Genomic DNA, 26,267 nt, shown 5'->3' on the forward strand with positions numbered 1-26,267 from the left:
TATTAATCAAATTTAATCATAATCATTGACACTAATTATGTAAGGGTATTAATGTCATTATCAAAAAGGATGATAAGGGGTGATGTTATTTTTTATTTAGTAACCATATTTTGGCATTATTTAGTATGCCTCAAAACAGGTTTCAAGACAAAAGTTTTGTGTCTACCCAAAAGACGCTTCTTAAACAAACAAACCAAAGGGCAACCTGTATTTAATGGGCCAACCTAAGAATAATAAGCCCACTGAAATAGGACACAACGGCAGTATCACTGGTAAAAGTACCGTCCGTAAAAGTATCCTCCAATAACGAAAATATTGCAATTCTGTTATTGAACGCCGTGTTTATCATGATTACACCATTGGCTTATACTTCGTTATTAAGGGTTTTAGTTTCCACTTTCCAGTACCATTCTTGATAGGGAGGAGGAGTTTGGTTATGTTCGAAGTTTAGGTTGTCTTGTTATTAGAATTGTCCCACAAATCTGAAATTCTGCGTGAGAAAAGTGCGTTTATCGTCTCCTACAGGATTTCTCCTCTTCAATGGCGAAAGTAGTTTGGAGGATTGAAAATTTCTCAAAGCTGAAAAACCAACAACAACTTTACTCTGATACTTTCTCCTTCAATGGTCTAAGTGGTATGTTATATAGAGTCGTTTTAAACTTTTAATTAATACTAAAAGTTGGTCTGAATTTTGTTGCCTTTCTAATAATTTGTAATGATAATATTGTTGATGTATTTTTTTGAATAGGCGAATGGTGATTAATCCGAAAGATAACCCAAGATCTCAGACTCACTTGACAGTTTACCTTTGCCTTTGCCTAGTCAATCGTACTGAATCTGTTGTTGAGGATTATACTCTGGCTATTATTGATCAAAAGGATGGCTCAAGAACAGTGAAAAGAGGTTCATTCTCATCTTTTATTTGAATATAGTATGTATAAACTTCTGTATGTGTGTTTTACTGATGACTGACTATAAACGCTGTTGTTGTTTTGATTTCAGAAAATTTAAGATATGAATTCAACAACAGGGACTTCTGCTGCGGGACGTTCTTGGGTCTTGGTGAATTTCACAATCCAGATAATGGGTATTTCTTGAATGATACTTGTATTATTGAACTTGAGATAACTAAACCGAAATCAATAATAGAGGATTACCTTGATAACCTTAGTCCGGTGGATTCTATGTTCTTTTTCGCTCTTAGTTGTTTTCTGGTCTCTTATGTTGCCTGTGCTGCTTCAGTACTCATTGGGTCTTATAAGCTCCCTATCTATATAGACACGATATGGATTGCTAGTTTTGCTGCTACACTTGTTTCTGGTATTATTAAGTTTCTTCCTAACGACTTCGTTACTAAAGACCAAACTGTTCCAAGTAACATAGGAGAGAAAACGAATTTGGCACCTTTTCCTGCCAAAGGCATCGAGCTTGTGTCGAATATAGATCAAGTCAAGGTTGCAAAGGCAGCACTAGAGAAGAAACATGGAACAGAATGCGAAAATCATAAACTCCAAGGGAAGGAGCAAGACAAGGTTTCTGAGACGGAGCCTGGGAGTAACCTAGTAGCCTCCCCAGAAGTTGGATTGGTGAACCATCTAGGTGCTGGCCAAATCTTTGAAGGTGGGAAACACAACAAGTACAACCAGGCTAAACTAGTGTCAGATGGAGATGTGTTTGAAGAAATTTGGGGTTTTCTTGTTCAAAGAACATTTGCAACTTTAGAAATGTCCTATATAATCCAAATTGCGGCAGTCGACCATATAATGCATTCCCTTTTGGAGATGAGCAGCTGTCGATTCGTTGAGGTAACGTCTGAAATGATAGTTTTGTGGGAAGGTGATATAAAGACGGCTGATAATCTTCGATTTAACATTGAGTGGCTTCGGAAACACTTTGACACTGTAAAACAGGGTTTTGATGATCTTCGATTTAACATTGAGTGGCTTCGGAAACACTTTGACACTGTAAAACAGGGTTTTGATGAGATGCAGAAACTAAAGACCACACTGCAGGAGGAAGTTCAGCCTATTAAATATGCCAAGGCACAGGTAACCGTAGCAGAAGATGAGTTGAAGAATGTGCAGGCACAATTAACTATCTCCAAGGATGAGTTAAAAGAGAAGATATCTGCCTTAGCTGGTAGAGTTAGTCCCATGACAATCTCAGAGTCGGAGTTCGAAATGTACTTGGAGAAAGGTGATACTCTGCTGTTTGATGGAGTGTTTTAGACTTTGGAGTCTTTGAACTTTTAGAGCATCTTAGGTCTTTTAAAATTTTCCTTGAAACATCTTCCAGGCATAGATAAATCTTTCATTCCAGTAATCACTGTTTTTAATGGATATTATTATTATTATGTGAATTACATTAACATGTCTAATTTATTTCATGGTAGTTATGTGCTTACTATACTGAGTTTACCATCGGCAGAGTAAAAATTAACACCAACTACACAATATGCATTTGGAACCGTCTTTTTTTTTTGTTTTGTTTTGGACACATTCCACAGGGTTTAAGGAGAGCCCAGAACCTTACAAAAAACTATCAAAGAAAAAGAAAAAAAAAACAAACAAAATTACTGTCTAAAATAAACTTTATGACTACTATCCTCCTCCACTATATTCCTCAAAATAAACTGTATGACTACTATCCTCCTCCACTATATTCCTCAAAGTACTGTCAAAACTGCTTGGGTTTACTTCTACAAAACTGGCACTAGGATGAATGCTTGTCAGATAATCAGCTGCCTTGTTGGTCTCTCGAAAAACATAAGAATATCTGATTGCCTCAAAGATCAACCTTAAGTGAACAGTACGTCTCCATATGTGAAGAACATTTCAGGCAGGGGAAGGCTTCTGAGCGGAAAGTAACTTATAAACCACCATTGAATCTGTACTAACATGGAGACGTTTACATCGTTTAAACTTTGCAAGTTTAAAACCTAACTCTGCACCCTGAAGTTCATGAGCCGTCACAGTAGAAGGAACTGAACCTCCACAAGCTGCAGCAATAGTGATGCCTGAGTGATTCCTGATAATAGCACCACTGCCACCTGAAGCTTCCTTTCTTGAGCCATCTATATTGATCATAACTTCATCCTCACTAGGAGGTAGCCAAGAACATGGAACAATTTTCTTTGAATGAAAAGTGCAATTTATCCCCCATCCATCTATCAGTTCCCTTACCTGAGGTTTGTCTAATTCTACAAAATTTGCAGAGAGGCATTTCAACCTGACATCATTAACAATCATATAACTAACTCCATCTGCACTGGTACTTTGATTGGTAAAAATTTTCTTGTTTCTCTCTCCCATATGTGATAGACAAAACTATTAAGGCAAAGTTTGCGCATACAAGCCACAGCTCCATCCCCTGTAAAAGTTGCAATACACCACTGAAGCTCTGCCTCCCAATTTATTCCTGATTCTCTTGTACACCCCATTTTGATTAAAAGCCCATTCCAAATAGATTTGGAGAAAGGACAATCAAAGAATAAGTGGTCTTCATCTTCAATGTCGGTTTCACAAAGTAGACAGCTAGCATTTTCAATCAAACCCCACCTTTGTAACTTATATCTAGTTTTCAATCTTCTCAAAATAGCTACCCAGAAAATAAAGGAATGCCTAGGGATTCTATTCTTGAACCAGACAATTTTATGCCAAGTTACCTCAGCAGCATTTCCACAAAGGGCTTTGTAAGTGTGATGCATTGAAAATTCACCATTAATATTTGCTTTCCGTATAGGGAGATCAGCATCTCTACTATCAAATTCCTCTCCCAGCAGCTGAGAAGAACTAGGGAAATCCACATTGTGTCTGCATTTAGGAAAATTCCAGTATTCATCCTCCATGCAATCAGCAAGAGTCATCTGAGCATCATCACACATATCTTGTATACATTCTGCAGGCAACCAATCACAGAGTCTTCCTTTTTGGTGCAAAAATCCATGAATAAAACTGGTTGTCTCCATTGCCAATGCATACTCCCATGAATTGTTGTGCATAATGTCTACACTCAAGAATTCTTCTCCAACTCCAAGAACAGTCTTGAGGTACATTTAAAGACAAAAAATCTCTTCCCTTGATAAGATTTGCATGAATCCAAGTTGTACAGATTGTCTCTTTACCAGAAGTAATGTCCTAGATATGGCGTAAATTTGCAGCAACATTTGTAACTTCCAAATTCTTGACTCCAAGGCCACCCTTCTTTTCATCTGTTCAAATCTGAGTCCAACTTACTGGATTATGTTTCTTTCCTAAATCAGAGCCAGACCAAAGAAATCTTTTAAAAATAGTATTTAGCTCTTTTATGACTCTTTTAGGTAGAACAAAACATGTGAACCAGAAGTATATCATGCAACTTAAAACATGTCTAATCAGCATTAATCTGCCAGCAAAAGCTAAATGTTCAGCTTTTCAGGATTTAACCCTTTTAGTTACCTTATCAATGAGAGGAATGCAATCCATATAAGAAAGTTTTGTGGATATTAAAGGCACTCATAAGTATCTCACTGGAAGGTTTCCTTTTGAGCAAGATAAGCACTTAATAATAGTATTTAGAGAACTCTCATCAACAACAGAAGCAAAAATAGAAGTCTTCTTGGCATTAATGACTAAACCTGAGAACTGACTGAACTTTGTAAGGACATTGGCAAGAACCTGAGCAGACTGCACATTGCCTTTGAAGAAAACTAGAACATCGTCTGCAAAACATAGATGTGTCAGTTGAGTGAATTTTCACTTGGGGTGAATACCATAAGAACCAGTACAAACTTGCTTCTTCAATAAGACACTAAGAACTTCCATCACCATTACAAACAAATAGGGAGATAATGGGCAGCCTTGTCTTATTCCTCTATTGGCACCAAAAAAACCATAAGGAGCACCATTCACCATGACAGAGAATCTTGAGGATGAAATGCAAACCATAATCTAATCAATAAATTTACTTGGAAACCTAAATTTCTTCATCACAACTCTTATAGCCTCCCAACTTACAGTGTCATAAGCCTTTTGAAGGTTTATTTTCAAAGCACATCTAGGAGTCCCTTTAGACTTATGATAATTCCTTACAATGTCATGGGCAAGGAGAATATCGTCTTGAATTGATATTCCAAAAATAAAAGCAGATTGATTTGAGCTGACTAAACCCTTCAAGACAAACTTCATTCTTGCAGCAATAATCTTTGTAATGCATTTATATATGACATTGCAACAAGAGATGGGTCTTAAATCAGAAGTTGAAGTAGGATTTTCGCATTTAGCTATTAATGTAAGAAAAGTACTGTTTACCTCCTTCAGTAATTTGCCTAATTTGAAGAAATTCATAATTGCTACCACAAAGTCATCTCCAACCACAGACCAAGCTGTCTTAAAGAAATAACTGTTAAATCCATCAGGCCCAGGAGCCTTAGAGGAATGAATAGAGGAGAGAGCAGCAACAATCTCATCTCTGGAAACAGGTCTATCTAGCTCATTAGCATCATCAAAAGAAACCAATTTATCAAACTCAAGATTTGCTATAATATCCTCAGACTCAGCTGAATAAGTGTTTTCATTAAATAAGTGATGAGTGCCAAATATTGTATATATTTATCCCTTTTTGTTGGCAATTTAACTCATCTTTTATGCATTAATTCTACATTTTATCCCATATTCTGTATTTTCATTGTTTTCAAGAATAAATATTTTTATTAATTAATTTTGCATTTTTAGGTAATAAATAAAGTTCGGATGAGTCGCGGGGCAAAAAGAGCAGAAAAGTAGTGAAAAGCCGGGAGAAATTACGCAAGGAAGCCGCGAAGAATGGTGCGCACAACCTCATTTTCTACACACAAAAGCGCCTCCGTTCTCAGCCGTCAGATCAGTTCTCAGAAGCATCCAACGGTCGCTCCCTTGCTGTTCATCAACGTTTGATATCTCCGCCTTACACTACAACACCTAACTCCATCTCACGCCGTTAGTTTCGTTGTATCTCATCATCCTACGGTTGCTGAAGGCTATGTTCCATATTATCGTTGGATGCATTTCAGATGGATCGATCCAATGCCTATCACTCGCCGAACATCGAAGTCTGATGAGTCCGATAAACACCGGAACACCAAACCCTATCTACCCTAACCGATCACACTTTTCTCTCACTCGATTTCCTCTCTTCTCCTTTCTTCTTCACAGCAACCTCCATCACCTGCTCCTCTACCTGCTACACCCATGTCCACCACCATAATCACCACCTACACCAACTGCCACCAACTACCCCCCATATCTGCAAAAACCCATCCACCTAGCCTTTATTGTTTCATCAAACCCACACTCACGCCTCTGAACCCTAGGGTGTGGAGTTGATGAAGTAATTCATGCTAGACACAGCAGCAGGAGCGTGAGAAGAATCAGAGCAGAGAGATAAAGCATGGGTCGACGATGTGGTGAAGACCTGTCAATCAAATTAGGTAAAAAAAATTCAAACCCTAGGTCTGTAAAATTAGGGTTTTTAATTTAGGGTTCATAGGTCCTTTTTTGTATAAATTGAACACAAGGGTGTCGAATAGAGGGTGTTCTTGGACTAGCCAAGTTACCAATTAGGTCTAATTTTAGTTTATAAAATTTTAATTTCAATTTCAATTTATGCCTGATACTGTTTTAATTTAATGTTAATTTCTTGTTTGCATGTTGTTTTAACCCCACTGATAATTCCATGTTAATGTCTACTTTCAATTTCTTTTGATTTTCAACTTCAATTTCTTTATCAATTTCACTGTCTTATATACACTGTCCATGTTTAGTCTAATTTCTAGTTTCATGTTTAATTTGATGTTAGTGCACTGTCCATGCTAGGTTGTTTTATATCTGTTAATCCTCATTGTTTTGTCATTGTTAGTGCCATCTTTAGTTCACTGTAGTTGTTGTTCACTGTTGAGTAATGGAATGATAAGTTAAAACCTGGGTGCATTGTGTTGATTGAGTAGTGGGGAGAAACTAGTGCTCACTAGTGACAATGAGCAAGCTGGTTCTCTTCCCACTCTAGATGAATGCCTAAAGCCATTGCCTTGGCTTTGTTTTTCTTTCCTTTTTTTTTAACTGTTTTGTTACTTCTTCTCCTCCCTGCCCTTGGCTAACAGCCTTGGTTTATTTGGTTTTGTTTCCAGTTACCTTTGCTTCACTATCACATTTACTTCACTTTCTGTCACTAATTCAGTTACACCAAAACAGCTCAGTTGTGTTTTAACACAACACAAAAATCTCTAGGAAAACAACAATAGCTCCCTCCAAGTCCCTGTGGACAAACCCCTGCTTATTCACTTTCTACTTTAGATCATGTGCACTTGCAGGTGTAAATATAACCATAGTTTTAGGTTTAATTCCTTACCTATCAAGTTTTTGGCGCCGCTGCCGGGGACCATTTTGCATTTAAAATATACATATCTCCGGGCCTATCAAGTTTTTGGCGCCGCTGCCGGGGACTAACAAGTTTTTGGCGCCGTTGCCGGGGACCATTTTGCATTTAAAATATACATATCTCCGGGCCTATCAAGTTTTTGGCGCCGCTGCCGGGGACTCGGTAGCGGCGCTGTGTTGTCTCTTTGTTTTTCTTGCATTCTTGCTTGCTGACCATAACCATCATTCCCTTCTTGCACTGTCATCTTGCATATATTGCATTGTTAGCTAGTGCATCTTCTTGCATATACTGCATATTCATAGCATCATTGCATCTTGCATTCTTGGTGTAACTTAGTGTAAGCCTGTAGCTTTAACTGCATTATCATTAATTGTTGTTAGTTTGCTAGTTTATTGTACTTCATCTTAGCTTAGTTTGCATCATTGTAACCTTGTAAATATTAGTTACATCTTGCATTTGGTCTTTGCATTGGCATAAACTGCATACCAACCATTTTTTTTTTCTTGACATATTGCATCTGTTCATATTTGCATTCTGTAGTTTTAGTCTGCATCTTAGTTTAGCTGCATTCTGCACTCTGCAATTCTGCATTGTTCAATAGTCATCTGCTTTCTTAGCTTCTTGTCATTCTGCATATTAACCTGAAACTTGCTGAACCAAAGCTGCAGCCTGAAACCCAAAGCCTGCTGCTGGCCTGTTGTTGTTTGAACTGCAGTAGTGACCCTGCTGCCAAGCTTCTGTTGCTGGGCTGTGCAATAAAGAAACAAAAGCCCAACTGGGCTGTAAGCTGCAGAAGGAGAAGAAATTGAACCAAGCCCAACTGGGCTTGAGTGTTGAAGCCAAAGCTTAGGATGATCCAAAGCCCAACTGGGCTTTTGCAACCAAACCGAACAGCTGGGCTGTGCTTTATAGGTAAGCCTAAACCCATTAAGAGAACCCAACCTGTGGGCTTCCATTTTTAATTTGTGGGCTTGTAATAATTTTTGTTTTTCTTTATTTTTTATTTGGGCTTGTAATAATTTTTGTTTTTCTTTATTTTTTATTTGGGCTTGTAATAATTTTTTCTTTTTCTTCTTTTTCTTTCTTTTATGGGTTTGTAATTATTATTGTTGTTTTTATTTTCTTTTATGGGTTGTGCTAATTTATGCTAGGATAAGTTCAAAAAAAAAAAAAAAAAAAAAAAAATCAAAACTCCCATTTTAAACCAAATTTCTTTATAGCCCATCAAAACCAAATTTTCCCATAAACCAAATTTTTAAAATTCCCATTAAAACCAAATAGTGGCTTTGTGTCATTTCAAAATGGACCAACCTCGTGCTCTCCATGAATACATGTATCCATCAATACAAATTCCATTATCATGTATTGTTACCTCAAACCAATAACCCTTTTAAAATAAATGCAAACATGATACAAATACTTCCTATATTTCGAGGGTTCGATTCTGAGAACCCCTATACTCATGTAAGAGAGTTTGAACAAATTTGTCGGACTATGCAACCTGATCATTTGTCCGAAGACTCTCTGAAATTGCGTTTACATTTTCTTTAAAGAAAGGGCCAAAACATGGTTTTACGGTTTGAGACCACAATCAATCACCACTTGGGAACAACTCACTAATCAATTTTTCCAAAAATTTTTTCCACACCATAGGACCATCGCTATTCGTCAAAATATCAATTGTTTTGTCCAATTGGATGAGGAAACTGTTTTTCACTATTTTGAACGTTTTAATGATTTGTTGAGTGAATGTCCGCACCATGGAATTGAGAAGTGGAGACTTGTCGTCATCCTCTATGAGGGACTAGACTTTAAATCTCGAACCATGGTTGAATCTATGTGTAATGGTGAGTTTATTGATAAATCTGTGGATGATGCATGGAATTTTTTAGCCGAGATTGCAGAAAAAACCCATCAATGGGAATCCGTTAGGGAAACAGGAACAACACCACATGATATGATCACCCTCATGAATTAGAGTTTTATTCTTGTAATAGCTCCGACCTTAGGATTGAAAATTATCCTAGATTGCAAAATGCCTATCATGATGATGATGATGATTATGATGTTATGTTAGAAGAACATGTCTATACTGAAAATGTTATGGAACCTTTGGGTTCAAATACATTAGGCTTCTCTGCCCCGACCTTAATGCATGATATTTCTTCTAGTATTCCATGTGATGTTTCCCCTGATGTGCCGATACACGAAAATAAATCTGTTGATGATGTTGATAATTCTGATTGTGATCTTGCCAATGTGATTGATGATTGTGAGCATGATGTGACATGTGTAGATGAGTTAGAAGATTTTGATTTGATTGATAATGATGCCTATTCTTCTACCTAAGTCACAATTGGTGGCCTTCCACCCAACCTAGATTTGGTTTGTACCCATATTGTCAAACCGATTTTTCTGAAAATTCCTAATCTAGGATTGGAACTGTGTGCTTCCCAAGTCCTCTTGGACTATTTTGCTTCAAAATATAACACTTTTAAAGAGCCACAGTTGGAAATTGCATGTTTGCCCATCCCGAAAACAGTCCATTATGAGTTAGACCTTTTGAATCCTGAACCCTTAAAATTGTTAGATTTTGTGCTTAAAAGTAAACCTGTTGAAAAATTTAGGTTTAGGGGTAATTCATTCGGTTTTTCACTCTCCTCCCATTTAAGTCCAATTTTAGTGTTTTGAAACTTTCTTTGTCTCTACACTTTTTCTTTTGGGTTGATCCTCAACTCTTTAGATTGTTAGTGTATGGTGAATATTTTTGTACATAATCCAGTAGTTAAAATTTCTTAAAAACCCTTTTGTTCCTTTTGTATATATTTTGCTAATCCAATATGATCTCGGCTGAAATATGTTGGATTTTTGCCTTGAATAACGGAGTTTTAATTCTGCTTTCGCCGAAATCGGGTATTCTCTCTCCTTTTACTCTACTCAGCATGTCCCTTTCCATATGTTGCATTTTAATCTTTCCATATTTTGAAACATTGAGGACAATGTTTAGTTTAGGTTTGGGGGTATAGAGTAGATACCACGATAATATGCTATAATTGAAAAACAACTCCTTCTTTTTGAAAAAAATTGAAAAATTCCAAAAAAAATTGAAAAATCAAATTCAAAAAAATTAAAAAAAATGAAAAATCATAAAAATGGAGCTCATTTACCTTGAAATGTTGACTCTTGTGCAAATATGTATTTTTATTAGGAGTCTTAGTCTAGATATTTAGGCACCCTGATTCTAGCACAATTCACATAGTGATAAGAAATTTGCACGCGCACGATCTACCAATACATGTATGGCCTCGATCTTCAAGGTGTTGGATAGGAAGTTACGATTGCCAATCACTTTAGAATACTGAACGAAACTTGACTAGCTTGTTCTTTGGTTGGTTTGGATAGAAGGTGGAGGTTACATTAAGAAAGACAACCATCGAATTTAACTGGGTGCATCAAAAAGGGCTACCTCTTGCAAAGTGTCATGTAATCTTTTGTTTCCTTTTGTATATGTATCAAAAGTGTTTCCTTATTCAAAAAAAAAAAAAAAAAAAAAAAAAAAAAAAAAAAAAAAAAAAAAAAAAAAAAAAAAAAAAAAAAAAAAAAAAAAAAAAAAAAAAAAAAAAAAAAAAAAAAAAAAAAAAAAAAAAAAAAAAAAAAAATCAAGTATTTATCAATTCCATCATCTCTTGTTCCAAAAATAAAAGAGAATAGTCAATGTAAATAAGAGTCATGTAAATAGTCATCTTTTGTTGTTTCATTGTAATAAGCAAGGAAGGGTGTATGCCATTGATGTACAACGCGAGAAATTGTGAAATACCTCCAACTCATTCACAATTCTCGTAAAGTCCGGACAGCTAGCTAGATTTCGACCTCAGTTCTTAGCCTGAGAAACTATCTCTTGGTGATTAGTAGTCATGACTTCAGATCTTTCTTTACACATGTGTAGATACACTTTACACTCTTATCACATGTCTTTTTTTTTTGTTATCAGTGCTAGGATTGTGCCTTCGATAGCTAGATTGACATCTCCATTTTTGCTGTGAGCTTAACTGTTTTGCACATGTCACGTTTGATGGAATATGAGCTTATATTTTGTCCTTAGGTTTTGTAGGCACACCTCTGGTAAACCTTCACGAGACTTAACTCGTCCACTAGGGACACTTAGTGGTTTAAAAGGCTTAGTGCATACGCTAAATGCATCCGAGAGACCAGCGACAGTGGTATAGTTAGGATTTCCTTAGTTTTGTTTTACTTGAGGACAAGTAAAATTCAGGTTTGGGGGTATTTGATGAGTGCCAAATATTGTATATATTTATCCCTTTTTGTTGGCAATTTAACTCATCTTTTATGCATTAATTCTACATTTTATCCCATATTCTGTATTTTCATTGTTTTCAAGAATAAATATTTTTATTAATTAATTTTGCATTTTTAGGTAATAAATAAAGTTCGGATGAGTCGCGGGGCAAAAAGAGCAGAAAAGTAGTGAAAAGCCGGGAGAAATTACGCAAGGAAGCCGCGAAGAATGGTGCGCACAACCTCATTTTCTACACACAAAAGCGCCTCTGTTCTCAGCCGTCAGATCAGTTCTCAGAAGCATCCAACGGTCGCTCCCTTGCTGTTCATCAACGTTTGATATCTCCGCCTTACACTACAACACCTAACTCCATCTCACGCCGTTAGTTTCGTTGTATCTCATCATCCTACGGTTGCTGAAGGCTATGTTCCATATTATCGTTGGATGCATTTCAGATGGATCGATCCAATGCCTATCACTCGCCGAACATCGAAGTCTGATGAGTCCGATAAACACCGGAACACCAAACCCTATCTACCCTAACCGATCACACTTTTCTCTCACTCGATTTCCTCTCTTCTCCTTTCTTCTTCACAGCAACCTCCATCACCTGCTCCTCTACCTGCTACACCCATGTCCACCACCATAATCACCACCTACACCAACTGCCACCAACTACCCCCCATATCTGCAAAAACCCATCCACCTAGCCTTTATTGTTTCATCAAACCCACACTCACGCCTCTGAACCCTAGGGTGTGGAGTTGATGAAGTAATTCATGCTAGACACAGCAGCAGGAGCGTGAGAAGAATCAGAGCAGAGAGATAAAGCATGGGTCGACGATGTGGTGAAGACCTGTCAATCAAATTAGGTAAAAAAAATTCAAACCCTAGGTCTGTAAAATTAGGGTTTTTAATTTAGGGTTCATAGGTCCTTTTTTGTATAAATTGAACACAAGGGTGTCGAATAGAGGGTGTTCTTGGACTAGCCAAGTTACCAATTAGGTCTAATTTTAGTTTGTAAAATTTTAATTTCAATTTCAATTTATGCCTGATACTGTTTTAATTTAATGTTAATTTCTTGTTTGCATGTTGTTTTAACCCCACTGATAATTCCATGTTAATGTCTACTTTCAATTTCTTTTGATTTTCAACTTCAATTTCTTTATCAATTTCACTGTCTTATATACACTGTCCATGTTTAGTCTAATTTCTAGTTTCATGTTTAATTTGATGTTAGTGCACTGTCCATGCTAGGTTGTTTTATATCTGTTAATCCTCATTGTTTTGTCATTGTTAGTGCCATCTTTAGTTCACTGTAGTTGTTGTTCACTGTTGAGTAATGGAATGATAAGTTAAAACCTGGGTGCATTGTGTTGATTGAGTAGTGGGGAGAAACTAGTGCTCACTAGTGACAATGAGCAAGCTGGTTCTCTTCCCACTCTAGATGAATGCCTAAAGCCATTGCCTTGGCTTTGTTTTTCTTTCCTTTTTTTTTAACTGTTTTGTTACTTCTTCTCCTCCCTGCCCTTGGCTAACAGCCTTGGTTTATTTGGTTTTGTTTCCAGTTACCTTTGCTTCACTATCACATTTACTTCACTTTCTGTCACTAATTCAGTTACACCAAAACAGCTCAGTTGTGTTTTAACACAACACAAAAATCTCTAGGAAAACAACAATAGCTCCCTCCAAGTCCCTGTGGACAAACCCCTGCTTATTCACTTTCTACTTTAGATCCTGTGCACTTGCAGGTGTAAATATAACCATAGTTTTAGGTTTAATTCCTTACCTATCAATAAGGACTTGAAGAAATCAACACTCTCAGCCCCAATGTCTCTATCATCTTCTAGTCTAACATTATCTCTAGAATTGAGAATTAAAATGTTATTTTTATACTTTCTTTCTTTTAGAGAATAATGAAAAATATTTGTGTTAGAATCTCCCACTACCATCCATTTAACTTTAGATTTCTCTTTAAGAATAGATTCTTCATATCTGACTAATTTTGCATAAGATTGAACAACCACCTTCTCTTGCTTTGCAATATCTCTATTAAAAGGAAAAGATTGAAGTTGAGTTTGAAGGTTATTCATCTGAACTTTAGCAAGCTCAACCTGCTCAGAAAATCTTCTAAATCTCTCATTCTTCCAAGCTATCAACACCTTTTTAAGTCTCTTTAATTTATTAACTAGAACCATCATAGGGTTACCATGAATAGGATCTTTCCAAGAATTCTTGACAACTTCTAAGAAATCAGGTTCATCAGCCCAGAAATTACAGAATTTATAAGGGGGAGGACTATGAAACCTTCCTTCAAATATGCTAACAATGGCTGGCCTATGATCTGAGATACCAGGATTAAGAAGTTTTGCACTTGATTTAGTAAAACAATCCAACCATCCTAAATTTACCATTACTCTATCAATTTTAGAAGCAATTTTAGTTTCACCCTCCTACTTGTTGCTCCAAGAGTAAAAACAACCACTGTATCTAAGATCAAAAATATGACAATCATGTGCACAATCTCTAAAATCAGAATAATGAGAAGGAGTAGTAGCAGCACCACCAATTCGATCTCTAACCTCCAACATAAAGTTAAAATCTCCTAAGAGTATCCAGGGTTTCCCATTAACATTTCCAAAAGCCTTCAAATCATTCCATATAATTCTTCTTTGAATAATATCATTACTACCATAAATGAAAGTGGCCATAAAATTCTTATTTTGAAAAGTTGTGATATCAAGAAAAGTATGAATAACTGTTGCAGACATAACTTCCTTATTCCATCCTACCCAAATTCTTCCAGAGGAATCACAAGAGTAATTATCCACAAACTCCAAGAGTTACACAAATTATTCCTTATTCTACTTTTATTTACTTCCTGAACATGAGTTTCGACAATGCCTACCATAGCTAACTTATTATTATGAATAAGATTACTAACCTCCACCTGCTTTAAGGGGTCATTTAAACCCCTTATATTCCACATTCCTAATTTTATCATATTAACCATGGGGAGGATTAACTCTCTTAATCTTCCCAGTCTTCTTTTCAGAAGCCTTCACATTTAACAAATTCTTACCTTGAATTGAAGATTTAGGCAGAAAATGAGCTCTTGCACCTGTCATCTCTCCTTCTTGCTGAACCACATCAAGTTTATCAACTTGGACTTGCACAAAACCAGGACCTTCAGTTAAATCCATAACAGACTTACCATCAGTTCCATGAACTCCATTTGATGTTGTCTGTGTAGGTTTAAGCCCAATACCATTTTCTAAAATAATAGGAATAAGCACATTATTAGTTTCCTTAACTCCAGACTGCATTACCACTTCTATATTGTCTCCTGCACCATCCTCTCCCAACTGATTAAACTTATTCTGAGTAGATAAAGTATTTTCCTTCATATGAGAAGTTCCACTACTAGAAGAACCTCATATATTTTGAGCAATATTCTCTTCATTGAAATTTTTACACCTTCCTCTTTTCGAGTTCTTTACCATCCAACCATCACCACCATTATTCTTATTTTTTTCCAGATTTGAAGCAATAAGTCTAGCTATAGCTTCATTAGCAGCTATGGTAGCAGCAGCTGCAGCTGCACACTTATCTTGTGAGTGCCCAGAGACTGCACAATGAGAACACTTCTGTGGTTTCCATGTATATTCAACAGGGACTCTAATTTTAGTGTTACCTACTAAAACATCAATATGACTGGGAAGATCAGAATCCACAGTAACTTCTACACAAACCCTAGCATAAGCCATACGAGATCTAGTAGCAGTCTGTTTATCTAACAACAATGGAACACCAATAAAGCTTGCAAGCTTACCTATCCATTTATCATTCCACAAGTGCAAAGGAACATTCCTCATGTTGATCCAAATTGGAATAGTCTTCAACTCATCTAATTCCTGCTCAATCAACAATGACCATGGTCTAACAACAAAAGGCTGACCAGCAATGAATAAACAACCATGTTGTAAAGCAGCAGACTTATCTTCAGCTGAATCAAATTCAAACACAAACGCTGAATCCCCATGAAGGGTCATTTTCATATCCCCTTTCAAATTCCAAAACCTTTTGAAAAAGTGGGGGTACAACAACCACACCCAATATCTCTTAGCAATCTGTATGGACAAACTCCAATATACTTTCTAGAGAATCAACTAGACAGTCAGACTCAATCTAGATAAAAAGTATATCAAAGAGTTTATATCTCAATCTCTCGATTGATATATACTCAAGCAAATAGAAATCTGCGAGTCTTTATCAAATACTAGAGAGATAACTTGGATGGTACCAAAGACCAATATCCAAGTATCAATCAATTTAAATCAACAACCAAAAGGTCGGATATTCTAATTGATTGAACAACGCACAACCTGTGATATTTCAATTATATAACAAAATATAATGCGGAAAATAAATAACACAGACACCAGAATTTTGTTAACGAGGAAACCGCAAATTCAGAAAAACCCCGGGACCTAATCCAGATTGAACACACACTGTATTAATCCGTTACAGACACTAGCCTACTCCAAATTAACTTCAGTCTGGACTATAGTTGAACCCCAATCAATCTCACACTGATCCAAGGTACAGTTATACTCCTACGTCTCTGATCCCAGGAGGATGTTACGTACTTGATTCCCTTAGCTAATCTCACCCACAACTAAGAGTTGCTACGACCCAAATTCGAAGACTTTAATAAACAAATCTGTATCACACAGAAAAGTCTACAGTTATAGATAAATCCGTCTCCCACGAATATACCTATGAGTCTTGTTCCGTCTTTTGATAAATCAAGGTGAACATGAACCAATTGATAAAATAGACTTATATTCCCGAAGAACATCCTAGTATTATCAATCACCTCACAATAATCTTAATCGACGCAACGAAAAAAGATATTGCGGAATCACAAACGATGAGACGAAGTGTTTGTGATTTCTTTTATATCTTGCCTATCGGAGATATCAATCTCAAGCCAATTATTACAATTGTACTCGTACGATAGAAACAGCAAGATCAGATCACACAACTACAAGAAAGTAGTATCGGTCTGGCTTCACAATCCCAATGAAGTCTTTAATTCGTTAACCTGGTTTAGAAGAAGAAACCAAAGGTTAAAGGAGAATCGACTCTAGCTTAGCACAACTAGTATCACACAGAAGGTGTGGGGATTAGGTTTCCCAATTGCTAGAGTTCTCTCTTATATGGTCTTTCAAATCAGGGTTTGCAGTCAATGTTAGCTTGGTAACAAAGCATTCAATGTTCACCGTTAGATGAAAACCTGATTAGATTCAAGCTAATATCTTCCAACCGTTAGATCGAAAACTAGATTTTTACACACAAATGAAATGCACGTTTCTAGGCTTGTGTAACCGGACCCAAACTTGTACATTTGTTGGTTCAACAATAATCAACCAAATGGTTAGCCATATGATCACTTTCATATCAACTATATTCTTCTTCACCATAACTAGTTCAAGTTACTCAAATGAACTAGTTAGAGAGTTGTTCAATTGCAAGGAAATCTTATGTAACTACACAAGACACAATTGAAGCAAAATCGATTTGATTCACTCGAATCGGTTCATGAACTATATAGCCACGGTTTGCAATTTGCATTCCTTAGTTTATATAAGAATAAGTTCACAAACATCATTTTTAGATATAACCTACTCAAGTTCGCGGACTGGGTTCGCGGGCTTAAGTTCCCGGACGGAGTTCACAAACTCCGGCAGAATTTCTCAGGATGAGAACTTCCGCCAGTTCGCAGACTGAGTTTGCGGACTTGGCTCACGCCACCATGCCGGTTCTCTTGATCAACAAAGTTCGCAAACTTCGGTTCAAGGAATAAGAACTTATACATATATGTGTTTCCACAACAATGCTTATATCCTCCAATGGTTATATAATCTAAACTCTCATTTCAACCATTGAAACATTCTTAGAGGACGTTGATATTCTATAGTTGTTATTCACAAACTATTATTCGTCAAAGTAAGCAATTTTCAAAGTGATTGAAACTTGTCATGACTTTCGTCACTAGGTAAAGATGAACTTAGTTAAAGCGAAAGCTTACCAACACATATTTCGATAAATAGATAGGCGAGATAAACTCGGCTCGAAATAGCAAATGTGTATAATCTAAGTCTATATAGCAAAAAGACTTTTGTCTCAAGATAGGAGATAAATAGACTTTTGAGTGATAGATAAGTTCGAGTCTCCACATACCTTTTAGTCGATGAAGATCCACCGGTTCCTTGAGTAATCTTTTGTCTTGTATGATGATTGCCATGGAGTTCTTGAGCTCAATTACACTTTTTATCCAAGTCCGAGACCTTAGCTATAGTAGACTAGAAATCAAGACTTATAGTTTTGATCACTAACATTGACAAACATGCTTGAGATAGCAACGCAAGCGAGTTCGACCGAGCAATGCTCTAACAATCTCCCCTTAGTAAATTTTAGTGACAAAACTATCAATACATATGGAATACAAAAAATAAATAAATTAACTTTTGTAGCTCCTATTCTACATGTCTAATCTTCAACATTACTCGAAATCTTCGTCACTTACAAGTACTCCAATGATCCCAAAGGTTGTAAGTTCAGCATCATCGTTGTTGAAAATCCGTAGCTATAACAACGAGAAAACAAGAATTCCCAATCATTGTTATACGGTGTCATAGTATCGTTACACAGCGTCAAGGTTCAATTGTATCACAACTTCAACAACAATACTGTGGTGATATGTATCACTCCCCCTTAGTCAATACTCCATCTCACATGGAAACCACTCCCCCTTACATAATGATCCGAAAACCATATGTATTTGTAGTGTGAACTACATATTAATTCTTCCCCTTTTTGTCAATAAAATTGACAAAGGTACAAGAACGGGATCCTAATGAAATTTCCGAAAGAGACATTTCATGACCAAAAGAAAGAAACACATATTATCTTATTTAGATGCAATCATATAGACGAGGCTAAATGCATTCATCAAGGAGTTTATAAAGATACAAGATAACCCCTATAATATTCCACAGCCGCACTCCCCACAAAGATTTGGCAATTAAGCACAAGTTCAATTAAGAACTCTCCCCCATAAAATGTCATTCCCAAAGGAACAACAAGAGCGACCTTAATTTCGAAAGAAAAGAAGGATTTCTTTGGACATAACAAATCACATACAAGTATGAATTTTAATCCAAAATACTCAATTAAATTAACCACAAGAGAACCCATGATTAAAGTATTATATCTGTTTCTCGATCTGCATTTGTCATTACAAAGTAAGCTACGCTCTTATTATGGTCAAATACAATTTCAATACATATATGTTTCTCTTTTCCCTTATGTATGCATATGATTTTGATTAGAGTGAAACTGAATTCGTCGGATAATATACTTCTACTTGTGAGAACACCAAAGCATAATTCATAAACAAAAACTTAGACCACCCAGAAGATTTTTCGAAAGAGCACTTCACTGGTTTGTAGAATCCTGTTTAAGAGTAGCACCCCTCGAATAAAGTTAGTTTCTTTCAATGTGGGTGACCTTTTTATTTAATTTATTTAATCGATTATATGGGTGATAGTTGGTTGAGTGTCTTTGGATGCTCTCTAGTAACTGTTGGGTGATTGTTGATTGAAGATGAGCGAAAGCGAAAAAAGATATTGCGGAATCACAAACGATGAGACGAAGTATTTGTGATTTCTTTTATATCTTGCCTATCGGAGATATCAATCTCAAGCCAATTATTACAATTGTACTCGTGCGATAGAAATCACACAACTTCAAGAAAGTAGTATCGGTCTGGCTTCAAAATCCTAATGAAGTTTTTAAGTCGTTAACCTGGTTTGGAAGAAGAAACCAAAGGTTGAAGGAGAATCGACTCTAGCTTAGCACAACTAGTATCATACAGAAGGTGTGGGGATTAGGTTTCCCAGTTGCTAGAGTTCTCCCTTATGTAGTCTTTCAAATCAGGGTTTGCAATCAATGTTAGCTTGGTAACAAAGCATTCAATATTCACCGTTAGATGAAAACCTGATTAGATTCAAGCTAATATCTTTCAACCGTTAGATCGAAAACTTGCTTGTTACACACAAATGAAATGCACGTTTCTAGGCTTGTGTAACCGTACCCAAACTTGTACATTTGTTGGTTCAACAATAGTCAATCAAATGGTTAGCCATATGATCACTTTCATATCAACCATATTCTTCTTCACCATAACTAGTTCAAGTGACTCAAATGAACTAGTTAGAGAGTTGTTCAATTGAAGGAAATCTTACGTAACTACACAAGACACAATTGAAGCAAAAACAATTTGGTTCACTCGAATCGGTTCATGAACTATATAGCCACGGTTTGCAATTTGCATTCCTTAGTTTATATAAGAATAAGTTCACAAACATCGTTTTTAGATATAACCTACTCAAGTTCGCGGACTGGGTTCGCGGACTTAAGTTCCCATACGGAGTTCACAAACTCCGGCAGAATTTCTCGGGACGAGAACTTCCGCCAGTTCGCGGACTTGGCTCACGCCACCATGCCGGTTCTCTTGATCAAAAAAGTTCGCAAACTTCGGTTCAAGGAATAAGGACTTATACATAATGTGTTTCCACAACAATGCTTATATCCTCCAATGGTTATATAATCTAAACTCTCATTTCAACCATTGAAACATTCTTAGAGGACGTTGATATTCTATAGTTGTTATTCACAAACTATTATTCGTCAAAGTAAGCAATTTTCAAAGTGATTGAAACTTGTCCTGACTTTCGTCACTAGGTAAAGATGAACTTGGTTAAAGCGAAAGCTTACCAACACATATTTCGAGAAATAGATAGGCGAGATAAACTCGGCTCGAAATAGCAAATGTGTATAATCTAAGTCTATATAGCAAAACGACTTTTCTCTCAAGATAGGAGATAAATATACTTTTGATTGATAGATAAGTTCGAGTCTCCACATACCTTTTAATCGATGAAGATCCACCGGTTCCTTGAGTAATCTTTCGTCTTGTTTGATGATTGCCATGGAGTTCTTGAGCTTAATTACACTTTTTATCCTAGTCCGAGACCTTAGCTATAGTAGACTAGAAATCAAGACTTATAGTTTTGATCACTAACATTGACAAACATGCTTGAGATAAAAACACATGCGAGTTCGACCGAGCAATGCTCTAACAATCTCCCCTTAGTCAATTTTAGTAACAAAACTATCAATACATATGGAATACAAAAAATAAATAAATTAACTTTTGTAGCTCCTATTCCACATGTCTAATATTCAACATTACTCGAAATCTTCGTCACTTCCAAGTACTCCAATGATCCCAAAGGTTGCAAGTTCAACATCATCGTTGTTGAAAATCCGTAGCTATAACAACGAGAAAACAAGAGTTCTCAATCATTGTTATACGGTGTCATAGTATCGTTACACAACGTCAAGGTTCAATTGTATCAAAACTTCAACAACAATACTATGGTGATATGTATCACTCCCCCTAGTCAATACTCCATCTCACATGGAAACCACTCCCCCTTACATAATGATCCGAAAACCATATGTATTTGTAGTGTGAACTACATATTAATTCTCCCCCTTTTTGTCAATAAAATTGACAAAGGTACAAGAACGGGATCCTAATGAAATTTCTGAAAGAGACATTTCATGACCAAAAGAAAGAAACACATATCATCTTATTTAGATGCAATCATATAGACGAGGCTAAATGCATTCATCAAGGAGTTTATAAAGATACAAGATAACCCCTACAATATTCCACAGCTGCACTCCCCACAAAGATTTGGCAATTAAGCACAAGTTCAATTAAGAACTCTCCCCCATAAAATGTCAATCCCAAAGGAACAACAAGAGCGACCTTAATTTCGAAAGAAAAGAAGGATTTATTTGGACATAACAAATCACATACAAGTATGAATTTGAATCCAAAATGCTCAATTAAATTAACCACAAGAGAACCCATGATTAAAGTATTATATTTGTTTCTCGATCTGCATTTGTCATTACAAAGTAAGCTACGCTCTTCTTATGGTCCAATACAATTTCAATACGTATATGTTTCTCTTTCCCCTTATGTATGCATATGATTTTGATTAGAGTGAAACTGAATTTTTCGGATAATAAACTTCTACCTGTGAGAACACCAAAGCATAATTCATAAACAAAAACTTAGACCACCCAGAAGATTTTTCAAAACAGCACTTCACTGGTTTGCAAAATCCTGTTTAAGAGTAGCACCCCTCGAATAAAGTTAGTTTCTTTCAATGTGGGTGACATTTTTTTTTAATTTATTTAATCGATTATATGGGTGATAGTTGGTTGAGTGTCTTTGGATGCTCTCTAGTAACTGTTGGGTGATTGTTGATTGAAGATGAGTGAAAGCGAAAAAAAATATTGCGGAATCACAAACGATGAGACGAAGTGTTTGTGATTTCTTTTATATCTTGCCTATCGGAGATATCAATCTCAAGCCAATTATTACAATTGTACTCGTATGATAGAAATCACACAACTACAAGAAAGTAGTATCAGTCTGGCTTCAAAATCCCGATGAAGTCTTTAAGTCGTTAACCTGGTTTAGAAGAAGAAACCAAAGGTTGAAGAAGAATCGACTCTAGCTTAGCACAACTAGTATCACACAGAAGGTGTGGGGATTAGGTTTCCCAGTTGCTAGAGTTCTCCCTTATATAGTCTTTCAAATCATGGTTTGCAATCAATGTTAGCTTGGTAACAAAGCATTCAATATTCACCGTTAGATGAAAGCCTGATTAGATTCAATCTAATATCTTTCAACCGTTAGATCGAAAACTAGCTTGTTACACACAAATGAAATGCACGTTTCTAGGCTTGTGTAACCGTACCCAAACTTGTACATTTGTTGGTTCAACAATAGTCAACCAAATGGTTAGCCATATGATCACTTTCATATCAACCATATTCTTCTTCACCATAACTAGTTCAAGTGACTCAAATGAACTAGTTAGAGAGTTGTTCAATTGCAAGGAAATCTTACGTAACTACACAAGACACAATTGAAACAAAAACAATTTGGTTCACTCGAATCGGTTCATGAACTATATAGCCACGGTTTGCAATTTGCATTCCTTAGTTTATATAAGAATAAGTTCACAAACATCATTTTTAGATATAACCTACTCAAGTTCGCGGACTGGGTTCGCGGACTTAAGTTCCCGTACGGAGTTCACAAACTCCGGCAGAATTTCTCGGGACGAGAACTTCCGCCAGTTCGCAGACTGAGTTCGCGGACTTGGCTCACGCCACCATGCCGGTTCTCTTGATCAACAAAGTTCGCAAACTTCGGTTCAAGGAATAAGGACTTATACATATATGTGTTTCCACAACAATGCTTATATCCTCCAATGGTTATATAATCTAAACTCTCATTTCAACCATTGAAACATTCTTAGAGGACGTTGATATTCTATAGTTGTTATTCACAAACTATTATTCGTCAAAGTAAGCAATTTTCAAAGTGATTGAAACTTGTCATGACTTTCGTCACTAGGTAAAGATGAACTTGGTCAAAGCGAAAGCTTACCAACACATATTTCGAGAAATAGATAGGCGAGATAAACTCGGCTCAAAATAGAAAATGTGTATAATCTAAGTCTATATAGCAAAACGCCTTTTGTCTCAAGATAGGAGATAAATAGACTTTTGAGTGATAGATAAGTTCGAGTCTCCACATACCTTTTAGTCGATGAAGATCCACCGGTTCCTTGAGTAGTCCTTCGTCTTGTATGATGATTGCCATGGAGTTCTTGAGCTTAACTACACTTTCTATCCTAGTCCGAGACCTTAGCTATAGTAGACTAGAAATCAAGACTTATAGTTTTGATCACTAACATTGACAAACATGCTTGAGATAGCAACGCATGCGAGTTCGACCGAGCAATGCTCTAACACCTTTGAACAAAATTCTTCACCATTAAGAACGGAAATCTCTTACCAACAAAACACCCAACAACTAAATCTTCACCTCGATTTACTTCCTCCGCAATTTCTTCATCAGGAAATACAGTAACCTTAGCACCATTAACTACACCAGGAGGTGTATAGGAAAGATTCTCCTGAATAACATCATCCTTTTGAGAACCCAACATTTTAGACCATTTAGGAATACCAGAACTCTTAGGAATAGTCCCAAAAATCAATTCAGATTGATTATTAACCCTATCACCACCGACCGTCGGAGGAACAACATCATTCTGATTACCACCCATAATTAGATCGAGAAAAAAGAAAAAAGAACACCAAAAGAAAGAGAGAAAAGAACTATAAACCACCGATCATTGAAACAGTGAAGCAAAAGGAAGCATTGGGAAACCGTCTTGGTTTGCAGAATCCAGCTCAACTCGAAAATAACAGCTAGGGAAAAAAAACTATCATAATAGCTTATAAATTTCTTTTATATGAATCATAAATGGTAGGCATAAGAAATCTGTCTGGAGATCAGCTAACAGGTTTTCAGAAGATTATCCATTAATAATGGCAGTTTTGGTTGAGTATCAATAAAACAATGCCAAACAAAATTTATGCTTTATTTTATTTTTTCAGAATATGTGACTGCCCAAGCAAATTTCAGATAAAACTTTCTTTATGAGAGGATAAAATTCTAATAAGTAGCACAACAAAGGAAAGAAAATAACAAAGACAATAACGAAAGACACAAGACAGTCAATTACACGCAAAAAGATTAATCTTATACCTCACACAGTCCTAGACTACCACTTCTTTGCCACTTTTTTCCTTTTCCCCCTTCCTAAATTTGTATTACTATTCTCACCATTCCATGTAATTCTAGCTACTTCTCTTTCTGCCTTACTCCTTTTCCTTGTATCATTTTCCAATTCTTCATCCCTCTTTTCATCTATACTACCCTCAATGATGCTTCTTAGATCATCTTCCTGGCTGTTGCTTAAGATGCCTGGTAGATTATTACATGCCATTTGCGATGCCACTCTATCTTCGTATGTGTCTTCTACCAAAGGTTTGCTTAAAGACTTGTTACCTGCATTCTTAATCAATAAAACACCAGAGCCAAGATTTTGAGTTGTCATGCACTCTGTCTCCAGGGTAGCCTCGCTAATGTCCACTAGAAGGATTCTTATCTCATTAACCCTCTCTGTTTCACCATTGTCATCAGTAGCAGGCAAATATACTACCCCTACCTCATCATGTTGTTCTAAACTACTTATCACAGGTTCACAAGGTATGACCAGATTCCCTTCCATACTGTAAGGAGCAGAGGTACCATCCTCGAAAGATCTTAGTGCAAAGTCCATCACCCCCCACAGCTCAGCCATTTCTTTCTCCATCTCACTCCACAGATGATCGATTTCTTTCTCATAATCTGACTTCTCCTTCGGCACAGGTTTCTCAACACCATCAGAGAATTTATATTGAATCACTGTCTCAGCCTCACTAGGATCAGTTTCTTTTTGAGCAGCCTCGTCTTCCTGCTGAAGCACTTCACCTTTCTCCCAAATTAGCAAGAGATCCAAAAGGAAATCGGTCTTTGAAGCTTCTTTATGCTTCCTTGTGATATCTACTCCCCCGTTCAATTTCTTGGTTGCGGTCCCAACTCTTCGAACTGAGGATAACTGTTAAAAAAGGGGAATCCAAGTTGATGAGTAAGAGTTGGCATATTAATGGTAAAAGAAATGCTGAAACATCATAGAAAACACCAACCTGTAGTACAGTATCTATATCAATCTCTTCAAGAACCTATAAAAACCCAGAGAGGCAGGTAAGAGCGGCGTGGAATGAATGCGAGACTAACAAATGAAAACAACAAGATGATCAATTGAGCAGCTAACAAATAAGATTGTAATTTGTTCACCTGGTTAGTGAGCTTTACCTTTTCCCCTTCAGCCCATCTTTGTCCAAGCTCTTAGCAGTAGATTCCGACACCATCTCAATCTGCATTAATATTTTAAAGATAATTATCACCTAAGAATCATACGAAAATAATCTGGAATCGGGACCCACTTCAAGAGAGCAAGCAAGCTTCATGCGAACACCTTGGCGATGGCCACAGTATAAGAATAATGCGAAATTAAACACAACATTTTTTTTATGTAAGATATAATCATTCTTACAGGCATGTTGATATGCGAAGAAACCTTGGCTCTTTTAATCTTGTTTTCTTCCTCGGACATAATCATCTCCTCCTCCGCCTCATCCTCCAAAACAATGAAAACCTCTTTCTTTTCAACTTGAATATTTTCACTAGTCTTCCGTTCTTTCAGAATAGCAACACTGTCAGTATTATCTTCATCATATCCACCTAGGACTTTTGTGGAAATGAGATGACCTTTAGGGTCTGAGGATAACTGTTGAAAATGGGAAGTTTAAGTTAATTAAGTGTTGGCTTATTGATGACGAAGAAACTGCAATGCACCAAAAAGACAACAGCCTTTGAAGCAATATCTACAGCATCTCGTTAACAACCTAATAGTAAAATCCAGAGGAATGTGCTCACCTGGCTAGTGAACTCTTCTAGTTC

The 26,267-nt window shown here is 36.5% G+C and overlaps 1 protein-coding gene across 1 annotated transcript; it reads left to right on the forward strand.

Moving 5' to 3' along the window:
- Nucleotides 1-377: 377 nt before the first annotated feature.
- LOC113314406 lies at nucleotides 378-2,291 on the forward strand. Its single transcript, XM_026563202.1, has 3 exons — nucleotides 378-634; nucleotides 749-903; nucleotides 1,003-2,291. Exons 2-3 carry the CDS (start codon nucleotides 753-755, stop codon nucleotides 2,226-2,228), a joined length of 1,377 nt encoding a protein of 458 aa, XP_026418987.1. The 5' UTR covers nucleotides 378-634; nucleotides 749-752; the 3' UTR covers nucleotides 2,229-2,291.
- Nucleotides 2,292-26,267: the final 23,976 nt, after the last annotated feature.

This window comes from Papaver somniferum, chromosome 9, assembly GCF_003573695.1.
Source record: "Papaver somniferum cultivar HN1 chromosome 9, ASM357369v1, whole genome shotgun sequence".
Classification (NCBI taxonomy): Eukaryota; Viridiplantae; Streptophyta; class Magnoliopsida; order Ranunculales; family Papaveraceae; genus Papaver; species Papaver somniferum.